Genomic DNA, 26146 nt, shown 5'->3' with positions numbered 1-26146 from the left:
GTTTCCACTGAAGATTTTCCACCAATTCTTTGTTTTTAGCCTAAAATGAAATATTTACTTCTTTATTTTAATTTTAGCTCATTTAAATGAATAACAGCATTAAATGTATGATATTTTAAATTCTCATCAGAATCAAGAACCACCATGAATATCTTTAAGATGTTTCTTGTAGTGAACGTGGTCCTATAGTCCTCAGTGTTTACAGTATGAATCTACTGAAGTTCACCTGAAACACAAACAGGTGTCACACTGAATCTGTTTATTATATAAATATGATGAAGATCAGATTCTGTTCATGTACATTGTTTCTGATCATCAGTTAAGAACAGCACTGATTGTTACAGCTTGTATTTACAGGATATATTTACAGTATAAATGTGCTCAGAGCAAACAGAAGCAGATATATGTGACCATTATTAACATTATTCTCTCTTTTATGTTTTACCTTTTTTTTTTTTACATGTAGGTGTGTTTGTAGTTATTTTCCACAAAGACAGAATATTATGAACAATCCAACAACATAATATTGTTTCCAGCTGTTTTAAGAGCAGAAGGTATGAAGAGCCACTGTGCAGCACCTGCTCAGCAGCAAACAGCAGACAGACACAGTCAGAGACTAACTGGTGAACAAAGTGGAGCATTTAGCTGTTAAAGAGACAGATATTTCCCTCAGGAGCTGCTGGAGACTCACTACTGTAAGATGCTCTGCTGCTCATTGATCCACCTGATAAACTAGTTGATGTCAAGAAGCTCACAGAGCAACAGAAGCTGCAGACAGAGCTGCAGACCAAGAAAGAAAGCAGGAGGGAGAAACATCTGTTGTTAAACCTTCATCTGAATCAATAAAGGTTCAGTATTTTGTCACTGGCTCCATCTTTCTGAGATCAGTGTCCATGTTATAAACACTATCACGCACTGCTGATGTGCTGCTGTAGAGCATCAGTGAGTTGTTGGGTAAAGAGCCACAGCTCCATGTAATAATGTGTAAACCTCATCAAGTGTTGTTACAGAAACTCTTCAGCCAGTTGATGTGAATGAGGAAGAACAGTGAGACAGACTGACTGAACTCTGCTGCTCACTCATCAGTTTCCTCCACTGACCTACACACCAACAGACCTGAGACCTGCTCTTTCTACAGACTGCTGCTGTTCATTAACATCAGTGTTTCACCTCTCTGTTATACTTACTGTTGTCTTACTGTTTATTAGACTGACATCCTGTAATAAGAGAGACGGTCTCTCATCTTCTGTCTGTATCTTCTCTCTGCTCTCAGGTTGATGGTCTGAACAATCAGGTCAAGAAGCTCAAAGAGGAGAAGAAGAAGAGTGAGGAAGATCGACAGGAGCTGCAGACCATCATAAAACAGGTTTGTCTCTTATTGATAATGATTTTTGTTTCCACTGAAGATTTTCCACCATTTCTTCGTTTTTAGCCTAAAATCAAATATTTACTTCTTTATTTCATTTTTAGCTCATTTAAATGAATAACAACATTAAATTTATGATATTTTTAAATTCTCATCAGAATCAAGAACCACCATGAATATCTTTAAGATGTTTCTTGTAGTGAAAGTGGTCCTATAGTCCTCAGTGTTTACAGTATGAATCTACTGAAGTTCACCTGAAACACAAACAGGTGTCACACTGAATCTGTTTATTATATAAATATGATGAAGATCAGATTCTGTTCATGTACATTGTTTCTGATCATCAGTTAAGAACAGCACTGATTGTTACAGCTTGTATTTACAGGATATATTTACAGTATAAATGTGCTCAAAGCAAACAGAAGCAGATATATGTGACCATTATTAACAGATAATAAACCTTCAGCCAATCAGAGCTTAGTTTACATCCTGAGTACTGAATGAAACAAACTCTGATCTAATCTCTGTTTCCCTCCCAGTGGGAGAACAAGTTCAAGGAGGAGAAAAAAAGAGAGAACGCTGAAAAACAAGTGGAGGACCTAAAGACCAAGGTTCTTTTCTTTCTTTCTTTCTTTTATTTTGTACCTTTTTTTACATGTAGGTGTTTGTAGTTATTTTCCACACAAATAATCTGTTTATTATATAAATATGATGAAGATCAAATTTTGTTGATGTACTTTTTAAATTTACAGTATGAATGTGCTCAGAGCAAACAAGTTAACCTGAGCCAAACTATTTGCACATTAAAAGGTTATAAATCACAACCTCCAGCCAATCAGAACTTAGTTTTTATACAGATCAAGATATTGTCTTCACTAAATGAAGCCCTCGAAAAAAAAAATTCTCTCATTTTGTCTCTATTCATCTCTATTTTCCCTCCAGGTCCCTCAAGGAGAAGAATGAGAAAACTGTGGAGAAGCCTACAGATGGAGCACGATACCAAGGTTCCTTCTATTTATTCTTTGTCTTATATCTAAAAAATTGTTTATTAATTTAGCTGTTTTCATTTCCTTCATCGACTTCCTGTCTGCTCTGTGCTGAATTCGGCTGAATTGCTGTGTCGTGCTCCAGCATCCGGCAGATATAGAAGCCTTGCGTATCTGCTCCAGCATACACAGCACAGCAGAGCCAGTGGAAGTAAACACATAGACTGGAGAGAAACCTATCAGCTCCTCTGCCGTGGCGGATCAGAGACGGACTGAACACGGATCTGGTGGAATTCAGGGTTATGTCGAGTCGAGACGGTCGAGGTTTTCTGCAGTTTAACACTGCTCAAGACCACGATATCAGATTATCACGATTATCGTGGCCAAAATAATTCACAAAGGTTCTCAGTCTGATTCATCTTAACTTCGTTGATTGTGTGTTTTGTCTTTTTTGTTGTCAGATGAAAAACATTTGTTATATCAGTGTAGGGAGGTGGAGAGAGAGTCTATGTAACCATAACTGTTGTTTCAACATGATTTTGCACCGCACTGTTAGACACATGAGTAGCAGCTAACAGTTAACTGTTACTGCAGCTGTTTCTTCTTCTTTTTTGTTGTATGACAGTTAGCAACAGTGTTAAGTTGCTTTACTGCCACCTACCGTCACAAAGCAACAACAGAACATTGATTGAAGAGGAGCTGGATTATATTATCATTAGAATCAATATTTCATTTTTTGAACATCATAGTTGTCAATACCGGTTATCGCCGACACCCCTAACTCAAACATCATGGTCCACCTGTCTGTTACCTGGATACATCTGAGATGAAGTCGTGTGTCTGACACACACACGCTTCATATAGCACATATGGTATATAGTAGCTCATTCTTACTGTTCTGGTGTGTATTGTTTCCCTGGATGCAGGAGGACACCAGCACCACATTCATGGACATCATGACTGCAAGTAAAGATTTGAAGGAGGATTCATGAGGATTTAGAGAAGGAACCGTGGTGCTGAGAGGATCCAACTGCACTTCCATTAAACTATGTGGTGATGTGATGTTCTGAAGATGGACTGCTTGAATGTGGAAGTGCATTTTAGATACTTTGCCCTGTTCGTCCGGACTGTGTTGTTTTATGCAGGACATATAAATGCAGACAACCCAGCGAACATATCCCTGAAAAAACACTTTTTTTGTGAAATCTCAAATATTGAACTGTTGCCAACTCAAAATCAAAATGTGAGCTAACATTAATCAAGTTTTTGTGCTTTTTTACTGAACTAAATATTTATATAAAAATTTCATGTCCTGCAACACAAATATACATTTACAGTAGTTATGTTGTTCATGTATTTTATGTTTTACATTGTTTGTAATTCAACTTTTCAATTTAGAATTACCTGATCTATTTTTCTGCATAATGAGATAGAAAGTTTGTATGTAATATGTGTGAAATATTGACTTCAATGTATGTTTTTACAATACATAATTAATTTACAGTGATATTTGTTCAGTCTTTGATATTTTTATACTGTGGATGATTAAAACCATGAATGAAACCTAAATGTAAATGTAACTCAAAAGTTAAGACTAAAACAAACCTAAAAATTAAAAAGCAAAAATGACATGAAAGCTTTTTAAATATGTCTTTTAAAATGATTAAAGAGTTTCATGGAGAGTTAAAGCTCCTTTTGTTGGTTTCCAGACCAGGGGGAGCCATTGGTGCGACCTACTGTCCCTGCCTTCTTCTACTTGTGTCTCACACAAGAGGTGATGGTTGACATGGCGGACTCCACCGTGACCAATAACTGAGACAGCTGAACATTTATTAAGCTCTGATCAGAGAAGAGTCACTCCTGCAGAGCCAGCATTAAAGTGTGATGTGGAAATCTGTGCCCTGGGATTCACAATCCTTGCGCTCAGATTTTACCCTCCTCTCATTGATCAGCACAGCGATGGTGATATTGAGATATTGATAGTGATCAATGAACAATAAAGTTGATGACAACAAATCTGTTTTACTGTATATGAGCAAAATGATCTATTTAACTGGAGGAGGAGGGTCTCAGTCCTCTGATCGGACTGGACAGGACATACAGACTATCATCCTGATTAATAGGGGATGGTGTGGGTGGGTGAAATGATACTATAATAATACTAATAATACCTCAGTCGGTTGATAATTTTGGTTTCCATTGACTGTTGTTACGTCATTTTGTTCTCAACAAGTTATACAATGTACCTCAGTCAAGAATTTCAACTTGAAAAATGTGTTCATTAAGATCTGATGTGTGATCAAAGTGTTCCCTTCATGTTTCTGAGCAGTGTATATATATTTGGGATTTCCTGTTTAATAATAATACACTGAAAAAAAGAAAACAAACGTTTTGGACGCACCCCCCCAAAAATGGTAAGTTTGTTTTCATTTGACTGTTTTCCAGATTGAATGAAATAAGTGAATGAAGCAGTCCTGTCCTGACATTTCTTTTTTAATGTCAATATGGTTTGTAATAAGCTGTCACCTCCTACAGGTTGTATTGGCTTGATGGGCACTTCTTACGTACTATACACTCAAGCTGCTCTCACAGCAGCTCAGTAGGGTTGAGCTCTTTGCTACTCTGACTAGAGGGCCAGCATCCTGAAGATGTCTCTTCACTGTTGATGACAAACTAGAGATTATGATGACTCTGAGGCCCTGACCTGTCTTCTTGCCCAGTTGTGCACCGGGGCCTTCTACTTCTCTCTTTACTCTTGCTAGAGTCGTTTGCACTGTTCTTGAAAGGACATTTAAAAACAGAGTTTAAAAGGTGCTTTGAAAAACAAGCAAAAGCAGGAAACTCAAGAAGACAATATTACAGACAATTAACACAAAAAACATGTGTTTGCTAACACAATGTCCAACTGGACTACAGGAGTGATGTCTGCTGAAAATGGTCTTCTGTACACACACAGTCATGGTCAAACGTTTATATCCACTTATCATGGCAGTCTTCAGTTCCAGTGATTTCTTCAGCTCTCATTGTTTGAGAATAAATTGCAAACTATCACCTGCTGCTGAGAGAAAACTGGTCAGGATGGTCAAGACTCAACCAAAAACCAACAAAAAGCAAGTCTGCAGTGAATTAGAAGCTGCTGGAAGACAAGTGTCAGTGTCCACAGTCAAGTGTGTTACATCATTGGAACTGAAATCTGCCATGATGTACATGTTCTTTACAAGTGGATGTAAACTTTTGACCACGGCTGTATGGATGTATTTCCAGCTAAAATAGTAATTTACTACAGTCATAATGTCTAAACTGTATTTCTGATCAGATTAATGTTAATTTAATTGAAAAATGTATTGATTTTCTTTTAGAAATGAGAACATTTCTAAATCACCCCAAACTTTTGAGCAGTAGTGTAGACAGTATACTGTGCGTCCATCCCAAATGATGTAACCAGAACCGCCCACATACTTACATGCCTCCTTTATGTGGGCATGTCAGGCATCAACTATGTTTATTGGCCATAAAAGAACAATGGTTACATGTATGCTTCAATAAAATCATACATTTACATTTGTGCACCTTATTAATTCTTAACTTGGTGATTAAAATGTTCCTTTTGCTTATCATCAGGTGCTGCCTCGTCACCACTCATCAGTCTATCAGGGCTTGACCAAAACAAAAGAGGACTGGTTCTGCAGTGTAACTCTACAGGCTGTAAAGGTTGCTGTTGTTCAAGACCAAAATGAAAATTGAAAACAGGGACTGCAAAATGCCAGTTTGAAGGAAAGAGAGAATTATGTTAAATATTAATGTTCCTGTTTGGATCCTTATGTCCTTATTTTGAGACAAACATTCTGACTTCATAATAACTTACCAGAACTTTTATTGGAAGTTTGCTGACTTTCTTTGTAAAACATGGCTTTGTGTACTTCCTACTGAGAAACTATTCTCCATTATTAATGCCCAACATTTAATTCTGAAACTGAACTTTTACAAAGAAAACAGTTGAAAAATACACTCAAAATAATTACAAAGTTCTCTACGTGTCTAAAGTCTCTGGTCTCTCACTACGTTCACCTTTCTGTTATATTTTCAGTTCATTATTTCAGTTCATTAGTTCAGTTTGTTGCTATTTTGGGACTGACAGACTACAGACAAACACGGGTGACGCAGTAACACAGCAGATGGTTTGATGTGAATATTTAGACAGGCTGACTTTACACTTCCTTATATACATTCGAGACACATCTGACCCTTCAAGCTACTCAAACCATGAACTATTTGTTGTGTCCACTGAGCCTCCTGAACGCCTCATCTACATACATACAGACACGTTCTCATGTGGTTTGTGTCTGAGGAGCTCAAATTATCACCAGCATCTGTGACTCTAAAACAGAACCCAGAACAACATTTACTGACTGAGAGAACTGACATGTGGCTTTGTAAAAATAGTCAATGCATCAGTCAGTACCTCTGTGGTTTTTAACCTTGTCTGAGCCTGAGAAAGTCAAACAGCCACTGCAAGACTGGACACGTAGCACAGAGAAGCTTAACACCAAACTAAAAATATAATACAAGTAATAAAAACATGAAGATGAAATGTAAAACAATCGCGGTGACTGTCTGAAGTGCATCTTTTCTGACCTGTCAGATTTCTCAGACCCAAAGCATGATGGGGGATCGTAATGACTAAACAAGCTTCCAAGACTCTGTGTTGGTCATTTATCAGTCCGTTACTTGTATACCAGTATGCATCATTTGTGTGTAACGCTGACTTTCCAACAGTGAAGCAGTCCCACCAGCAGCAGCAGCAGAGCCACCATCAAAATGGTGAAAACAGTCCTTAAGAGGAGGAGGACATACAAGGAGGGACACGTCTCTCTTGGCTCTTCTGTAAGGACAAGACAATATATCTGCTGTAAGAGCATGGAAGCATTAGCAGGATGTAACAGGCTGTCTCTAGGGCTGCTGGAAATCTACTGGGATGATGTTCTGCTCTTAAAATATCTATTTTAGCAATTTTAATTTGAATCATTTGAATGTTTTACCTCTGTCTGCCAAACAGCTCTCGAGTGATTCTCCAACATCAGACGTGTTACACTTGTAGAGCCCTTCATCAGACTTGGAAACAATGTGGATGGTCACTTCTCCTGTGGAGTTGCTCCCAAAGAGGAGGACACCTTCAGGGAAATCAACTGTGAGGTTGGAGGAAGTCTTCTGGTTTCTACAGCGCAGAGTGACCTTGGTCACAGGGAGGACAGGACTCTCAGGGGTCACAGAACCAGCTGGAAAACAAAGGTTGGGTAGCTTTTCTCTTACATTGTTACACTCATTTAATCATGTTGTGGGAATTAGCACAATGGTTGATAACAGTTTCGTGTGTTCTTTTAGCTCTCTTTATTGTTCTTACACATTCAGGCGATAATCTCATGGATTTCAAGCATTGATTTATGATAGAAAAATTAACACACCAATGACAGTGATAATGTGCTGGTGCTCTGCTTTTTAAAGAACCATTAGAAGAAAAAATCAACATTCAGTTGCGCTCTGGTGGCACTGCAGACATAATTACAGCTATTATAACCTGAAATAGTGCAGAGTATAGTTTTACCTTTTACAACCAACCAGCTTCCAGGTGATGCTCCAAGTCCAGGGATGCTACACCTGTAGAGGCCTTCATCAGACTTGGAAACTCTGTTAATGGTCATCTTTCCTGCAGGACTGCTCTCCATGAGGACTTCATCTTTGTGGAAATCAGCTGTGTGGTTGGAGGTAGTTGTCTTGCTTCTGCAGTGCAGAGTCATATTATCTCCCTCCATTAAAGGCAGAACAGGACTCTTCAAGATCACAGGACCATCTGAACAACATGTTAAAAATGGGGATAATTTATGCAGGTAATATATGGATATATAGATATAATAATACAAATTAGCCATATAAAGCAGTGTCGTCTGCATAGTGATTGATATTAAGCAAATGTTCCTTGATATTTTCCATGAGACACCTTCTTAAATTTTGTTGAGCTTTGCAACATATGTAAATATTCATGTTTAATTAACACCCAGTCAAGATGATTAGCATGAAGTACGCAATAATTTAACACTGTGATGGCTAAACTTTTGGAAGTGTATGTACACGCATCTGCCAACAAAAGCCAAATGTAATGTGTTTTATAAATACTAAACTAAACACTGTTATACCTAAAAATATTACAATTGTTTTAAGGTGGTTAAGTAGCTATTCAGAGCCTAAAAACAATAACACTTTTTTAATTTATAACAGTCTGTCAGCAGTTATAATATGCTTAACATACATACAGAGAAACATTTATCCCGGACAAAGACTGGGGTTATTATGTTTGAAGACAACAAACTCATGTTTACAGAAATTTACATTTCACTGAGGACAAATTCAAAATGCAGATTTGAGGATAACTTGTGAATTTCGAGGAAATGCAGATTGACGATTCATTCATATGGAGCGCGTGAGTGGGTAAGTTTCTTTATGGGGAAAGGATATTTCGGATTGTAGTCAATGACTTAATTGACATTTCTTGGTAACTTTTTATTACATTATTATTTTTATTATATAATATTTTAATTATTTTAATAATAATAATATTTTATTATTATATGTCATTTAATTTAAACATGGCCCCTCAGGAGTGTGGTCGACTCTCACCACCATAACAATATTTCATCTGCAAGTTTCAAAAGACAGAAAAATAAAGCAACAGGATGCTTAAAAAGTAATTACCATGTCCCTATATATTTTTGCTGACTGTAAAAATATACATTGAATAAAATAATCTGTTGATGACATGAATTTATAGTGTTGCTGACTGGAGATCACTGAATTCAGTTCAGAGTTTCACACTGCAAATAAGTGATCTCAAATAATTGCAAATTTGAAATAGAAACACTATCTAGTGACTTTAGAAATACAAAAACGTACCAGTTATGGTGATATTGACACTGTTGCTCCTCTCTCCCCCCGCAGTCTCACACCAGTATTCTCCACTGTCCTCTGAATAGACTCTTTCAATAGTGCAGGAAGACCCTGTTGACGTCCTCTTAATATCACATTCTGGATCAAATTCCTTAGCACTCGTGTTCCCCCTCAGTTGAGTCGAACCATCAGTCCCGTCACAATGAAAAGAGACAGGCTGGTATTTGAAGTGCTGCTGTCTGTTTGGAGCGATACGAAGAAAAACTGCATCTGAAACCAAGAAGAAGATGATGGCGTCTGCATGTAAAGAGCAAACAGAACTGGAATTTTATGATGTTTTTAGTATAACAGATGAAACAAGATCGAAAAAGTCTCTGTGTCTTCGAACTGTGGCAGAATTAACCTGAACTTTTTGAAGAATATATTCTAGTATTTGCTAGAATTCATTACATTAAATAAAACTGGAATTTAGAAAGCATAATACTAAAAAGCAAAATGTTAAAGAGTGTCTTTCAGAATTTCTCACCACTTTTCTGAGTATAACTGTCCTGAACTTGTGTCCCCAGCAGAATAAATTCAAGCATCACTGGATAAAAACAGGAGCAAAGTTAAATATCAGACATAGATGGTTTGATCTACAGGATTTAAAACTTAGAAGAAAAGAAGAAAACCTGAGACTCACACAGTCTGAAGCAGAGCGATGTGACCTCCATGGTGTCTTCCTGCTGACTGTCTGACTGTCAGACGGAAATACAACTGAAGTGTGTTGGTGAGAACTTCCTCTTCCTGTGTAGTTATTTCTGATGTTGATGCAAGAGCTTGAGAGAGTCACAGTCACTTTAACATGATCTGTCAGTCCTTCAGTTACAGACACTCATTTAAGAGAGATGACCATCCCTGCCCCTGCAGATGGCTCATGAATCCATTAGTTAGCTTAACCTGGGGTGGCTGTGTCCTTGTGTAAGACACTAAACCACATATTGCTCTGAATTGTTAAGCCAAGCTGTGCACGGCAGCTTGTTGCCATTGTTGTGTGAGTGAAGTCTGATTGTAAAGTGCTTTGGATCCAACCACTGTGTAAATGCACCCCCTAACTTCACTTCTGCAAGAATCCCAGAAAGCTTTGTTGGAACTGAGCTAAACATAAATTCTCTCAGTGATGATGAAAGTATTCAGGTCAAAGATCCAGTCAGATTAACTGAGGAAACAGTAGTAGTCCTTTAATGTAAAATAAATACTCAGTTACAAGTAAAACAAAATGTAAAACTCTGCTTAGGGTAACATTTAAAAAGACAGTCAGGGTTAGTCACTGAACTTTATGTAATTATAGGTCATGCATAATGATCCTCCATGTATTAAATTCATAATGGAAATGCTATGACAACTTCTGGCCTCAAGATGTCCTTGTAGAGCATGACAAATTAAAAAAATTGAATAGAGAACAAGAGAGGTGTGTCATCAAAACTCAGTGGAGGAGTGTACACCTCTAAACCACCACAATTAAAAACAAAGGCAAGAGTTAAATGAATGAATGAATGAATGGTGTAAAAAATGCTGTACAAAGCAGAATAATAGAAAAACTGAAAATACTTATGTACGTAGGCCCTGACCATCTAAACACATTTCACAACAATGATGAAGTCATTTTTCTGACCACTGAAAAGAAGCTGGAAGTTTCTTCGGGAACATCTGCCTCTTTAAATTGCTAATACAACTTGTGGTTTTGATTGCAGCTGTATAACTTTATATGAGTGATTCTGTGCTGACAGGCTCAAAGTTCAACCATTGCCATAGACACTAAAAAGTTAAACTGAGCTTAGGAAAGCAGAGCCACTTACCATACAGTGTTTATAGTTGGTCTTTATAAATGATCATATTTGAACATTGTAAGCCTTTTATTAGAATTTGTAATAATGAAATATAATGTTTGATGCACACTTTAAATAAACTGTTTCTATTAACTAATGATTCTGCCAAACATGAAAGGGATCCTTAATAATGTTGTTTGGATGGTGAATCTTGTTCCACAAAAAATATGAAAAAATATAATACATGTAATGAATGAGTGCTTAGCAGTTGATAAGAGAGTGTGATAGTCGCAGCCTGTCAGTGATTTACAGACTTGGGCTGTGCAGTCTGATAAAGTAACCGACATCATGCAGCAGGTACGTTGTCTTCTACATTTCTTTTTGGCTATTTTATCAGCTCTAGGTTGTGTTCAGCAATAGTAAATCACTTTACTGATCTCTTTACCAGTCTTCAGTTAGAGTTATGGGGTTTGTAGTAATACTCTGTAACTCTGCATGACGTCCGTGTTGTCAAAAGTGAAAGTATAACTGCAGTACATGTTGTCATTATTTGTATGTTTTGACTTTGAATCATTAGTAATGAGATATCCTGTCATTGACCATGTTTCACAGGTGGCAGACTGTATGTACAATATGTATGGAAATGTTTTGATATAGTTGGGTCCAAAAGTCTGAGACCAAGACTTGGATTCATCAGTAAATGGGACTTTTTTGTATCATCCACTGTGAAATTCTGGTATTTATCGAAGTGTTTGTCCTTATTTTCATCCTGAGAAGTGGTTTAGAAACTGCTCCTCGTCCTCTGAGACACTACAAGACAGCCTCCTATTGCTGATTGGAGTCTCGTGTTGTTTATTTAGTAAATTCTGTATCTGTGACAAAGTTGCTTTTCTAACTCTCAGAGAACTCAGCTTGATGTATTGATCTTTGGATGGTTTGGTCACTTTGGCTCTACAGTTTCTGAAAATCCAGTTTCTGGAGTTTCTTGCACTGCCCCCTCAGAAACCTTCAATCCATGTTTTGACACTGTGAAAGCCAGTCTTAGAAGGCTCTTAGAGTAACAATTTGACTTCAGAGAATTGTATTTACTCTGCTGAGGAATTACTGTTTTTAATGTAATAGTTATTTTGCAAAAAAACACCAATTCCAAATCATTTTTCCATGTAAAGTCTAACTAGTCTATGTTGATTTTTTTCCCCAGAAGAATGAACTTCAATGTTCACTCAGACGCCTCAGTGTTTTGTTCTTCTGTCTTCTCCTAGCACACTCATGTACAGGTAAACTCACACACGAATGCACACTCAACAAATCATATCAATAGACACCTGTAGGGCCTTATAAATTTTAGAAGCTCTCGCCAATTCATTCCCATGCAGTCTGATACATTAAAGGGGTAGTCAGGAAAATCCTAAAACAGAGTTGAGTGAGAGGCTACACACCAATAAATAGTGGGCTAAAGACTGCTGTAAAGACTTTTTGGGCATTGTTACACTTTTCCTCTGAAGGCGAGAATAATGTCACCAGTTTAGTTGATTGTGGGCGTTTAAAGCGCCATCAGAGACTGGAGGTTTGCATGAAAAGGCCACTGTGTGGTTAAGTTGATGCTAATTGAACACTTTGGTTCTAGGAGACATATTATGCTAATTTTCCAGGTAATACTACTAGAGTAGATGTAGATGAAAATATGTTTGACTGTAATCTTGTTATCTTTCGCAATGTAACTTTCTCATGTTTACATGGATAAAAATCTCAGTTTGCATGTAAGTACGCTAACACTGCTAACTACTAATAAAGTACTGCTGAGGCTCACAGGAATGCCATCAGTTTTGCAGGTTATTGGTCATGAACTAAACTACTGGACCTGTTTTGACCTGATGATGATGGAAAGTTCAAAAACTATAAAAATGTTGATGTTGATGCTTCAGCTAACCTCTTTCTCTTTAAGAGTGACCTCTGTTCAATGTCCTTCATTTACACTCAACTTGTTTTAGATTGAGGCTCTGCTGCTATGAGCACAGTACAATGGTGGAGAATTTAACTCGTCCTGGCAGAATAACCATATTTGTTTCTTTCCAGGTCAATCTCAAATAATTGCTCCATCTCAGCCAATAGTAGCAAAAGTTGGTGATGACATCATTTTGCCCTGTCACTTGGAAACTGAAGTGGATGTTGTTGCCATGACGTTGGAGTGGACAAGATCTGACCTGAATGATATATTTGTCCACGTGAGACGTTCCAGTCAGGACGTGGGACGTATCCAACATCCATCATACAAAGGACGAACAACAGTGTCCATCGATGAACTGAAGCACGGAAACGTTTCACTGAAACTGTCCAAAGTGAAACCTTCTGATGCAGGAAGATACAAATGCTACATTCCAAAACTGGACACAGGATCTGTCGTCGAGCTCATTGTGGGTGAGGGGATACATAATAATCACATAATCTGGACATATAGTGACACAAGGTACAAACGCACGTCAATTAAACCAATCAGTGTCATCTCTTGTTCCCTTTAAAAGCCAGGTCCACCTGTACCTCACACAGTGCCACATGACATGTGACCATGGTATGGCCTGCTTGTGGTTCAGATAAGTTGTCTGGCTGCATTATGATCTGTATGTAGTGTTTATGCAGGTGTGTGAATCAGCTTCACTGTTGAGCATTTACGAGTTAAACTGTAGATATATGTACATAAATCTGATGATGCTTCGGACAACGGGACACACCTCATGGTACCAGGGCTGTGTTGGGTCAACCAGGAGATCTAGTCACCCTTCCCTTGATGTTATATGTGTATAACATTGAGGGTTAGCCAGCTAGTTTTAGCAGACTTCAATAATATGAGGCAAACTTTTGACAGGTGATGTTGTTCTCTCAGGAGAGAATAATCACCTTCCACTGTGTCAGTTAAAACCAAACAGCCAATCAAAAGATTATCGTCAACATTCATAAAGTCAAAGGAAAGATATCAGTCGCTGTGGATTATTTCTGCGCCCTCCAAAGACTCAAAAGTAAAACTGATGAGCATAGACTGTGAAACATGAGTGAGTGTTAAGCAGTTGCACACACACAGCCGAGTGCTTGTGGAGCAAAAGTGCTGCTTGCAAAGAAAGTTTTACTCTCGCAGATAATGTTGTCTGTGCTCGTATCACATGCATGCACCTGGTTCAGGCATGAACTGTTTGTTGGTCAAATAAGAGCCAACGATACATGTAAAAGACTGATCTGCTGGTGGGAAACAGCAAACTGAAGGTCCAAGAGACTGAGTGGTCCCAAGAAAATCAGTTGAAAGGCAAAACTACTGTGATTACATGTTTCACCACATTCAGTTATTAGCTTTATAGTTGTACATTTAGATCTGTGCACCTTTTTAACTATTGGTGATTGTATTACTGACACCTGTTTCAAAATGTTACCTTTGTTCATCATCAGGTGCTGCTTCCTCACTGGTCATCAGTCTGTCAGAGATTGACAGAAACAAAGGAGCACTGGTTTTACAGTGTAACTCTACAGGTTGGTATCCAGAACCTGAGGTGTTCTGGCTGGACGGTGAGGGAAACCTCCTCTCTGCTGGACCTACAGAGACAGTCAGAGGTCCTGATGACCTCTATACTGTCAGCAGCAGAGTGACTGTGGAGAAGAGACACAGCAACAGCTTCACCTGTAGAGTCCAACAGAACAGCACCAACCAGATCAGAGAGACACTCATACATGTTCCAGGTAGGAAATTATATAATTAGTGGTGTGATCACTGTTTTAGTTTGAAACAGCTGGTCCAGTTTTCTATAACTGCCATGTTATTCTGTGTTTTATCATTTCAGATCATTTCTTTGAGGCTCAGTCCAGTTATTCTTCTAACACAGTTGGTTTGGCTGTTAGTTTGGCTGTTTGCATCCTGGTTATTCTGATTCTTGTCTTTGTTGTGTGGAAATGGAGACAAAACAAAATCAGTGAGTCCGAAATTAATTTCAGTTTTTTGTAAATGTCTTTATACAGAATAGTGATGTGAAAATACTGTCAGTATCTTACAGGACACAGTGCTGATAAAAACAATGTGGTGGTTTATCTACTTTTATTTCCACTGAGTTGTCTTAGTTTTAAACCCATGTACCTGACTGTAGTCTTAAATGTCTGATATGCTGTGACACCTTCCTGAAATAAAGTAAAAATCTTTTATTTTACTGCCTTTGTTTTTACACAGAGACCAAGAGAAGCCACCGAGAAGAAGCAGAGGAACAGCAGCTCATGACAGGAAATGTAAGTAAACAGACAAGAAAGTTCTACTTTTTATCTTTTCCTCTGAACATTTGTTTCCAGCCTCCTACTTGTTGGTGTCAGTTTAGTTTCCCTGTCTGAGTCCAAGTCTCTTCCACAACCAAGTCAAGTAAAGAACAGGTTGAAGAAGACTTGAGACCAGAATGATTTGACTTGATTCTTCACCAGACAAACACCCAGAGTTGCATCAAATGCTTAAACAATATGACCATAGAGGCTGTATTTTCATGTCTGCACTCAGTGGAGAGACTCAAGCAGGTGGTTTCATTCAAATGCAGCAACATGAAGAGAGTTTTTGGTGCTTTGACTCAGACTGGGTCTTAAATGTTGCACTGAGAGCAGACATGTGAAAACATCTGTTTCCAGATGTAAAGTCACTCTGCTGCTAAGTTCACTTTTCTGTTTATAACAAAAAACAACAACAAAAACTGACAAAATGCAACAGAACAATGTCAGTTACCAGTGTACAACCAGTGGATTAGTTTAAATAGACTAATTATGGAGCAATCAGCCTGTTCTGATCTACAGATTGTTAGCATTGATTGTCACAGTGTGTCTGCAGCTGCTGTTCCCTGTAAGAAAAGCTTCAGTTCACAGATATATGTGATGAATCTGCAGCCTCTGACTTGAGGAGTGACTCAGGATCATTACATCACAGCTGTTGAGCCCTCTAGACTGACACATGCACCTCAGCAGGATGATATTATTCATCTGTGTCTAAATCTGTTACAAACAACTGAAAATCATAGTTACTATTGATGCTTTGTCACTTAAATGTTTCGTCACCATGAGTTTCACAGCGGAGCATCACAGGGAAGCAGAAATGATCCCACTGCTGCTGGTGTCTCATCTTAGAAAGCACTCTGCAGTCCAGGCAGGGTGGTGGCTTTAGGACACTTTTCTTTGTGTAGTCTTGTCTGAGGTATGATGTGTGTTGGTGGTGGTGATGAGGTCAGAGCACGATGTATTTTCTTCACTGACAAACTTGTTGACCGTGACTCCATCATAGGAGAAATGAAATCAGTGGTTAAACTTGTTTTAAAAGGATGATAGTTATCAGTCTTCATGGCCTCATGTACAGTAACACATGTCATCAGTAGCCAGGCTCTGATTCACCAGCTATGCACATGCATATTTAGTAAAAACACGAGACAAACTCATTTTCATGACAAGAGTTTTACTGGTCAAGCTGTGAAACTTTCAAACACAGGAACAGTTGAGTGTTTCTGTGTGTCATTTGTACTTAAAATCCATAATCAACAACAATCAGACTCATTTAATGAGATGATAATAATAATGTTTCTTTTAAACAGCACTTGTAAACAGTGTTACAAAGTGCTGTACATGGTTGAACCAGGATTAAAACATGTCAGGAGACAACGAGGCCAATAACATCATTAAAATAATACTAAAGTAAAACAGAATAATAAAAAACAGATATTGCATGTTTGAAATGTGTAAGTGTTCATAAGAAGCCTTTTTTAAGAAAAAAAAACAAAACTTTATTCTCTTGTCAGTAATTTTTATCTGTTCTTCTCTGTCCATGTTAAAGGAGGAGCAGCAGAAGTTAAAGGAGGAGCTGGAGAAGGAGCAGCAGAAGTTGAAGGAGGAGCTGCAGAAGAAGACCGGAGAGGTTTGGATTTGTTTTCTTCACTGAACATTTATTTTCAGCCTCCTACCTGATTCATTTTCCTCCTCCTTCAAATCTGTCTCCTCACATTCAGACCATGAAGGTTTTCATCAGTGTTTTTATCTGCTGTTTCTGATAAACATGAGTGTGTCACTTGACAAAGTTGTCCGTCTGTCACTGCTGTTGTGTTTCCTCGCTTGTCTTAATGAAACACTGTCTCTTCACTCAGCTCCAGGAGGAAAAGCAGAGGAGAGAGGAAGCTGAGGCAGAAGTCCTGAAGAAGGAACAGGAGCTGCAGGATAAGACTGTCGAGGTTAACCTCTTTAATTTAATCACTATGAAAGTACAACAGAAAACAACAATATGAATATTTTATTTTATAAAACAGCAGTTAAACAGCTGAAGTTCAGGTCAAGACTGAGAGCAGAATGACTCGAGTCCTTCTCAAAACACAGGAACACTGTCTTTAGAGATCATCACATGTTCATTTATTCTCTTCCTCATTAAGTTCAAATGCAGAATGAATCAGAGCTTTACATTGGACTGATTGTGTAAAATAATAACCACCAAGTCTCTGATCAAGTCTTTCTCCCAAGGGCGTAGGTTTGGTCTCAGCTTTGGTAGTGACATTACCAGGGGTGGACTGGGACAAAAATTCAGCTCTGGCATTTTCTGTCCAGACCAGCCCACTATATTATCAGCGGACACCACGAAGAAGTCCACAAATCTCGTGGCGTCCTTTCTCACACATACTACAAAGGAGAGTCATATTCCTTGATAGCAGTTAACAAATAAAGCACGTAGCTATGAACTCAAGGACTAAAACTGACAGCTATAGCAATCAACCAATCAATCTTTGTTCATTATAGTGTCAAATCACAACAGAAGTTATGTTATGACCAGGGATGGGACGAGACTAACGGGAAGAACCCAAAACCAGAGACGGGGTGGAATTTTTCTCACATCATTACTTACATTTGCACAACAGTTGGTGCATTTCTCAAAACAATTAGTACAAACTGCAAAACCTTGTTGATAACCTGCAAAAGCATGTCACATGCTCAAAATAGAGGTCATTCCTCAAAACCAAGTATTCCTATCAATGAAAGTGTGTGTGTCATAAAAAAAAGTCCTGACACCATCATTTATGAACAAGGTAGTCAAATGGCTTTGTCCTGTTTTCATTAGGACACTTTACTAGTGTTTTCCAATGCAACAGCCAGATCTTTGTGACCTAAAAATGCTCAAGACTATACACTAACACTATACACAGCCATTTGAAAACTACAGTAAAAGTAACACATTTACACACAAATTATACCTATTAGATAGTTATCACCTCAGTAAACAATAAATGAATTGAAAGATTACAATAAATTCAATGGTAAATATTGCAAATTAAATTTATTATTTGCTATAGGTTTACTTGTGTTTTGTATCTCTGTTTACAGCTCATCAGGCCACGTGAATGTTTACTGTTGCTATGGCAACAAGAGACCGCTGACGTTAGCATCTGTTAGCTAGCTTAGCTAAATCATCTGAACAATAATAACCCATAATATCACAATTCGGCGTATTTGAACAAAATCAACCACAACTACCAGCAGTCACAGCCCTTTAACTCTGGGCTGATGTGCTGCCACATGTTAGACTGTCAAAGTTAGAAAATAACGGCTTCAGTCCCTGAGGAGCTGCGTTAGCATTAGCGGCAGCTGCGTTAGCATTAGCGGCAGCTGCGTTAGCATTAGCGGCAGCTGCGTTAGCATTAGCGGCAGCTACGTTAGCATTAGCGGCAGCCGCGTTCATCAGTATGCAGTTAGTGAGGTCGCATCACATTCAATGTAAAAACGTTTTTTTACTTTGTTTTGGACGTGTCTCAAACATTTAGCCGAGCCAGCCCCAGGCTAACGTTACTGACCCTGTCTGCCTCCACTCGCTCATCATCGTCAGGTCCTCCTCCCTCGTCTCCCGGCGCAGCAGCACCTGTGGCTGCTGGCGGGTCGGTGTCACTGGTCCCGGCACCAAAAAGCTCCGTCAACTTCGCACATTTAGCAGCCTCCACCTCCAGAGACTTCAACTTTTTAATCGCTGTTTCTCAGCTGTTTCTTCCTCTTATCGGACACAGTTTGGAAGATGCTCACTACTACCACTCACTAACGTTACTACTGGCTCAGCAGCAGACAAATATTGGTAGTGACTATTTTGCAATCCTCGAACATTGGTTGTGACATGTCACGACCATCTATATAGAAACCTACGCCCATGCTTTCTCCATGTCTCTCTTTAACTCCCAGATGGAGGGAAGCAACGATGAAACCATCAGGAAGCTCCTGCAGGAGAGACGGGATAAAGAGGAAGCTCAGAGGGAAGTGAGGACGCTGAAGGATCAGTTGAAGTCCAAGAACACAGAGGTTAATCTGATCATTATTAACTTCATGAATTCAGATGACTCGCTGTGAACTGCTTTCATTTTTGAAGATTGTTTAAATGTATAATGACATTAACTGCACAGAGTCAAAGTATTTTGAATTAATTATAAACTAAATTAACTTAAAGCCTTTGGATTTGATGATTTTGCCTTTAGTTCCACATTGTTACAATGATTTTAATATTTGTACTTTTTAGCTTTTAATAACCTTAAATATGTGATCATGGTCAAACATTTCCTCTGGATGAAACTACATAATGTACCCATCATATTTCTCATGCTGGTAGAACCAGGTACAGTTTGTGACGCTGAAGGATCAGTTGGAGTCCAAGAACAGAGAGGTTAATCTGATCATTATTAACTTCATGAATTCAGATCACTGACGTGTCGACTCAACTCTTTGTCACTTCCACATGTTACACTGATTTGTCTTCAGCCTTGTTTGTCCTCAGTTCTTAAATGTCTCACAGCTGAACTTTTTCTGCTTCATTGTGTTGAACTGTTTTTGTTTAGTTTATGATAAAAGGTGAAAAGACAAATATCACAACAGGCGTGCAGATAAATCAGGTCGAGTCAAAAGCAGGAGTGAAGTCCAAAAGCAGAATGTTTAAGATCAGGACCAAATCAAAGAAGGAAGAATAGTTTTATTTTTACTTTTTATTTGTATGTTTGTTTGTTGTTGAGAGAAAATAAAACAACAACATATTGCAAAAGACTTTTAGCTCTTAACTGAGGTGGATTGGCTGATATGACATCTATAAACTGCTTTATAATTAAGGTGTAACTGAATTGTGTGCACATTAACATATTGTTACCTCATTATCACTGGTTCCAGTTTGGCACAGATGGATTCTTTTACTCCTCTTTCAAACCATCTGTCTTCTCTGGACAAGATGTTCACATTGTTGTCCTCAAAGGAACGATTTGTCTCCTTCAGATGTAAGTGTTGACCAGAGGAGTTGGTCCTCCTGTGTTGTCCCATTCTGAGAACTATACATAACCATGAGTTCAATGTTGCACATTATACACAGAGCAGAAGGTATGAAGAGCCACTGTGCAGCACCTGCTCAGCAGCAAACAGCAGACAGACACAGTCAGAGACTAACTGGTGAACAAAGTGGAGCATTTAGCTGTTAAAGAGACAGATATTTCCCTCAGGAGCTGCTGGAGACTCACTACTGTAAGATGCTCTGCTGCTCACTCATCAGTTTCCTCCACTGACCTACACACCAACAGACCTGAGACCTGCTCTTTCTACAGACTGCTGCTGTTCATTAACATCAGTGTTTCACCTCTCTGTTATACTTACTGTTGTCTTACTGTTTATTAGACTGACATCCTGTAATAAGAGAGACGGTCTCTCATCTTCTGTCTGTATCTTCTCTCTGCTCTCAGGTTGATGGTCTGAACGTTCAGGTCAAGAAGCTCGAAGAGGAGAAGAGGAGGAGTGAGGAAGAGCGACAGAAGCTGCAGACCAACATAAAAGACGTTTGTCTCTTATTGATGATGATTTTTGTTTCCACTGAAGATTTTCCACCATTTCTTTGTTTTTAGCCTAAAATCAAATATTTACTTCTTTATTTTATTTTTAGCTCATTTAAATGAATAACAACATTAAATTTATGATATTTTAAATTCTCATCAGAATCAAGAACCACCATGAATATCTTTAAGATGTTTCTTGTAGTGAAAGTGGTCCTATAGTCCTCAGTGTTTACAGTATGAATCTACTGAAGTTCACCTGAAACACAAACAGGTGTCACACTGAATCTGTTTATTATATAAATATGATGAAGATCAGATTCTGTTCATGTACATTGTTTCTGATCATCAGTTAAGAACAGCACTGATTGTTACAGCTTGTATTTACAGGATATATTTACAGTATAAATGTGCTCAAAGCAAACAGAAGCAGATATATGTGACCATTATTAACAGATAATAAACCTTCAGCCAATCAGAGCTTAGTTTACATCCTGAGTACTGAATGAAACAAAATCTGATCTAATCTCTGTTTCCCTCCCAGTGGGAGAACAAGTTCAAGGAGGAGGAGAAGAAAAGAAAGACAGCTGAAAAACAAGTGGAGGACCTAAAGACCAAGGTTCCTTTCTTTCTTTCTCTCTTTTATTTTGTACCTTTTTTACATGTAGGTGTGTTTGTAGTTATTTTCCACAAAGACAGAATATTATGAACAATCCAACAACATAATATTGTTTCCAGCTGTTTTAAGAGCAGAAGGTATGAAGAGCCACTGTGCAGCACCTGCTCAGCAGCAAACAGCAGACAGACACAGTCAGAGACTAACTGGTGAACAAAGTGGAGCATTTAGCTGTTAAAGAGACAGATAGCTGCAGACCAAGAAAGAAAGCAGGAGGGAGAAACATCAAATCAAATCAAATTTTATTTATAAAGCCCAAAATCACAATCACATTGCCCCAATGGGCTTTACAGCCTGTACAGTGAACGACATCCTCTGTCCTTAGACCCTCGATTCGAGTGAGGAAAAACTTCACGTTGATGGAAAAAAAACCTTTTAACAGGGAAAAAAATACGATGGAAGAAACCTCAGGAAGAGCTAAAGAGGAGGGATCCCTCTTCCAGGACGGACAGACATGCAATAGATGTCGCATGTACAGAACAGAACAACAATATCACAGTTTACAAGTTGCATTGACAGAATATCTGATACACATTATAATATATGTAAAGTGTGTGGATCCAGGAGACGACTGAGCAGACGAGGCATCACCAAGTGGTGCCCGAGACACACAACCTCCTCTCCACCGTGGTGACCTGGAAGAGGGCAGGACACACAGGATAATTAGTGATAGATAGAGAGATCAGAATGAGGAGGCCTCAACATTTACAGGAATACAGTTATAAGGAGATAGTGAAACAGAGGAGGGCAATGATCCAACGGAGCACAGGATGTGACAATCCAGATCCAACAGTATGTGGGGCTGCAGGAGCCTTGAGAGGTAGATGGTCCCAGGGGCCAAAAATCTATTGTTAAACCTTCATCTGAATCAATAAAGGTTCAGTATTTTGTCACTGGCTCCATTTTTCTGAGATCAGTTCATTCTGTCTGTATCTTCTCTCTGCTCTCAGGTTGATGGTCTGAACGATCAGGTCAAGAAGCTCACAGAGGAGAAGAAGAAGAGTGAGGAAGAATACAAACAGAGCTGCAGACCATCATAAAAGACGTTGATGATGATTTTTGTTTCCACTGAAGATTTTCCACCATTTCTTAGTTTTTAGCTTCAAATCAAATATTTACTTCTTTATTTTATTTTTAGCTCATTTAAATGAATAACAACATTAAATTTATGATATTTTTAAACTCTCATCAGAATCAAGAACCACCATGAATATCTTTAAGATGTTTCTTGTAGTGAAAGTGGTCCTATAGTCCTCAGTGTTTACAGTATGAATCTACTGAAGGTGAACTGATTGAACCTGAACCAAACTATCTGTGAGTGAACAGAGTTTTCATCACATCACAAATTCATGGTGGTTCTTGATTAATTAATGAAGGTGATACCCCGTGGAATCAACAATAAAAACTTTTTAGGATGTGTACATCTTCACTAAACAGTATCTGGGGAAATTGTAGGCTAAAAGTATGCAAATGCTCAGCCTAGGAAATTATTACAGGACTAATTTTATTCAGTCACACTTAAAACATACAGCCTATGCCTAATAGCAGCCTATAGAGTTTTGTGCACAACCTTTTTCTTGCTGGTTTGGAGGTGATCACCCTAGTGTGTGTGTTTATATGTGTGTGTGTGTGCGTCAAATAATGCTTTGAGTAGATTTGGTGTCCAACTTACAGTGTTAAGTGTGTTAAAATATTAGTGAAACATTGCTTTGCTGAAATGCATGATTAATAATTGGTAGACAGAAGTAACACTAGTGACACTAACATCCCTATTTACTTTACTACTACTACTAACATTCCCAATTTTTTTAACATGGTTACTCTCTTCCATGTAGGCTACTGCACTTTATTTTAATTTTTGAAACTTCACAATGTGCACATACATCCTCTGGTATGGCATGTGCTTCCGCATATCATATAAATAACCATGGTGGGCCGCCGGGGATCAAAAATGCCCGGGCCATTTTTTGGTCCCAGTCCAGCCCGGACGACACCCCTAACTCAAACATCATGGTCCACCTGTCTGTTACCTGGATACATCTGAGATGAAGTCGTGTGTCTGACACACACACGCCTCATATAGCACATATGGTATATAGCAGCTCATTCTTACTGTTCTGGTGTGTATTGTTTCCCTGGATGCAGGAGGACACCAGCACCCACATTCATGGACATCATGACTTCAAGGAAAGATTTGAAGGAGGATTCATGAGGATTTAGAGAAGGAACCGTGGTGCTGAGAGAATCCAACTGCACTTCCATTAAACTATGTGGTGACGTGATGTTCTGAAGATGGACTGCTTGAAGGTGGAAGTGCATTTTAGATACTTTGCCCTGTTCATCCGTCCTGTGTTGTTTTATGCGGGGCATATAAATGCAGACAACCCAGTGAACATATCCCTGAAAAAACACTTCTTATGGTTGAAGTAAAATTTCATTGTGAAATCTCAAATATTGAACTGTTGTAAACTTGAAATCAAAATGTGAGCTAACATTACTCAAGTGTTTTTGCTTTTTTACTAGACTAAATATTTATATAAAAATGTCATGTCCTGCAACACAAATATACATTTACAGTAGTTATGTTGTTCATGTATTTTGTGTTTTACATTGTTTGTAATTCAACTTTTCAATTTAGAATTACCTGATCTATTTTTCTGCATAATGAGATAGAAAGTTTGTATGTAATATGTGTGAAACATTGACTTCAATGTATGTTTTTACAATACATAATTAATTTACAGTGATATTTGTTCAGTCTTTGATATTGTTATACTGTGGATGATTAAAACCATGAATGAAATCTAAATGTAAATGAAACTCAAAAGTTAAGAGTAAAAACAAACCTAAAAATTAAAAAGCAAAAATGACATGAAAGCTTTTTAAATATGTCTTTTAAAATGATTAAAGAGTTTCATGGCGAGTTAAAGCTCCTTTTGTTGGTTTCCAGACCAGGGGGAGCCATTGGTGCTACCTACTGTCCCCGCCTTCTTCTACTTGTGTCTCACACAAGAGGTGATGGTTGACATGGCGGACTCCACCGTGACCAATAACTGAAAGACAACTGAACATTTATTAAGCTCTGATCAGAGAAGAGTCACTCCTGCAGAGTCAGCATTAAAGTGTGATGTGGAAATCTGTGCCCTGGGATTCACAATCCTTGCGCTCAGATTTTACCCTCCTCTCATTGATCAGCAACGCGATGGTGATATTGAGATTAGAGATTTAAATTTTTCAACCTTTTGTATTTTTGCGACGCTCTTAGGCAGAAATCTGGGCACAATTGACCATGTGCGATTTTTACCTCAATCTCCTAATTTTGAGGAGGACGCACTGATCTTAAGTGCTTTTGTTTTTGTTAAGTATCATTATTTTACTCAGTAGAAGTTAATTTAACTTAATTCGTCTTGTTTTGAGTAATAACTGAGGACTCGCCCGGCCAGCGTTATTCTCTAGTTATTTTCGTCAAGAAAGTTGAATTAGTTCGATCAAAAGTTCAGAGTCACCACTCCATGCAAGAAGAAGATCTTTATTACGAACAACACCGTTAATAAAGACGTGCAGTAATTGCCTGCATCAACAAACCGTGTTGACGGTTTGTAACAAAAGACTTTTGCCAAGCCGAGACCGGCCTGCCTCCAATGCTCACAAGTGGTGCCATCCCGCTGGGCAGCGGACCGGGACCTTCCAGCTGAGTACTGGACGGACTCCCTCCGACACCTGGACGAGAGAACCACCCACTGGGAGACCGGACGAGCTGCGACTTCCCTCCGGCTCTTGGACCTGCACCACAAGCCCGCGGTCAAACCATCAACTCCGGCGAAAGGTTCAAAGGGTGGACGTCTCCAACTCTCCAGGCAAAGTAGGCTAAACACCCATGCACACTGCTGGAGTCACACGCATGTTTCCTGAGTTGGTGTCTCTTTACTTTTCATTCATAGTAATCTTTAATTAATAAGAAATCCGGTTAGGGTCTCGTTAGTGTCAAAATTACTCCCGTAATCTTTGAATGCTTCCCAGACTCGCGACTTTACCATCCGCTCATGTCCATATATTCATTACCATGATCATTTAGTCTCCACATTTTATGTTATCATTGTTGTTTGTTTGAATCATCCTTTCATTTATTCACCCTGATTTATTTAGTAAATAAACATATTTAACCGTACGTCGTTGTCTGTGCAGGTTTGTTTTAATGTGGAGAACCGATGGAAACTGTGTAGAAATCACTGCTTCATTTGTGAGATTGAATGAATTGATCTGAAATTGATTAGAATTGATACAAGTTAACCTTGTTTAGTCGAATTTGATTAATTACCTCCGGATTATTCAAATAGATAAAACATCGGAGGTGGTGCCCCATTAACGAGTGTTTTATTAATCGCCAGTGATTAATAAATTACATTTATTATTAGTATATCTCCTACACAGTGTATATATATTTGGGAGTTCTTGTTTAATAATAATACACTGAAAAAAAGAAAACAAACCTTTTTGAACCACCCCCCCAAAAAATGGTAAGTTTGTTTACATTTTGCTCTTTTCCAGATTGA

General features: G+C 38.4%; 2 protein-coding genes and 1 long non-coding RNA gene across 4 annotated transcripts in view; all 3 read left to right on the top strand.

Moving 5' to 3' along the window:
- The window catches only part of LOC141004048 (butyrophilin subfamily 3 member A3-like), an 81868-nt gene that overhangs the window by 35715 nt on the left and 20007 nt on the right, over positions 1 to 26146 (top strand). The gene's annotated exons all lie outside the window — the stretch shown is intronic.
- On the top strand, positions 1923 to 24516 carry LOC141003197 (uncharacterized). 2 transcript variants are annotated; one of them, XR_012179690.1, is made up of 3 exons: positions 1923 to 1977; positions 2309 to 2370; positions 23739 to 24516. It is a non-coding gene; the product is annotated as an uncharacterized lncRNA (long non-coding RNA). The 2 variants fall into 2 exon arrangements; XR_012179689.1 differs by lacking the exon at positions 23739 to 24516 and adding an exon at positions 3279 to 3981.
- On the top strand, positions 16165 to 21769 carry LOC141003968 (uncharacterized). The gene is made up of 6 exons (XM_073475466.1): positions 16165 to 16251; positions 16930 to 17010; positions 17237 to 17320; positions 19302 to 19418; positions 20831 to 20923; positions 21462 to 21769. Exons 1-6 carry the CDS (start codon positions 16165 to 16167, stop codon positions 21624 to 21626), a joined length of 627 nt encoding a protein of 208 aa, XP_073331567.1. The 3' UTR covers positions 21627 to 21769.

The sequence above is a fragment of the Pagrus major genome, chromosome 10 (genome assembly GCF_040436345.1).
Source record: "Pagrus major chromosome 10, Pma_NU_1.0".
Lineage (NCBI taxonomy): Eukaryota > Metazoa > Chordata > Actinopteri > Spariformes > Sparidae > Pagrus > Pagrus major.
The sequence above is the reverse complement of the archived record's forward strand: the minus strand, read 5'-3'. Positions and strand labels throughout refer to the sequence as shown.

Coding starts and splice junctions, on each gene's coding strand:
- LOC141003968 (XM_073475466.1), top strand. CDS start 16,165: ATGAGTTTCACAGCGGAGCATCACAGGGAAGCAGAAATGATCCCACTG. Junction 19,419..20,830: donor TGAAGTCCAAGAACACAGAG/GTTAATCTGATC, acceptor CTCTGCTCTCAG/GTTGATGGTCTGAACGTTCA. Junction 20,924..21,461: donor TGCAGACCAACATAAAAGAC/GTTTGTCTCTTA, acceptor TTTCCCTCCCAG/TGGGAGAACAAGTTCAAGGA.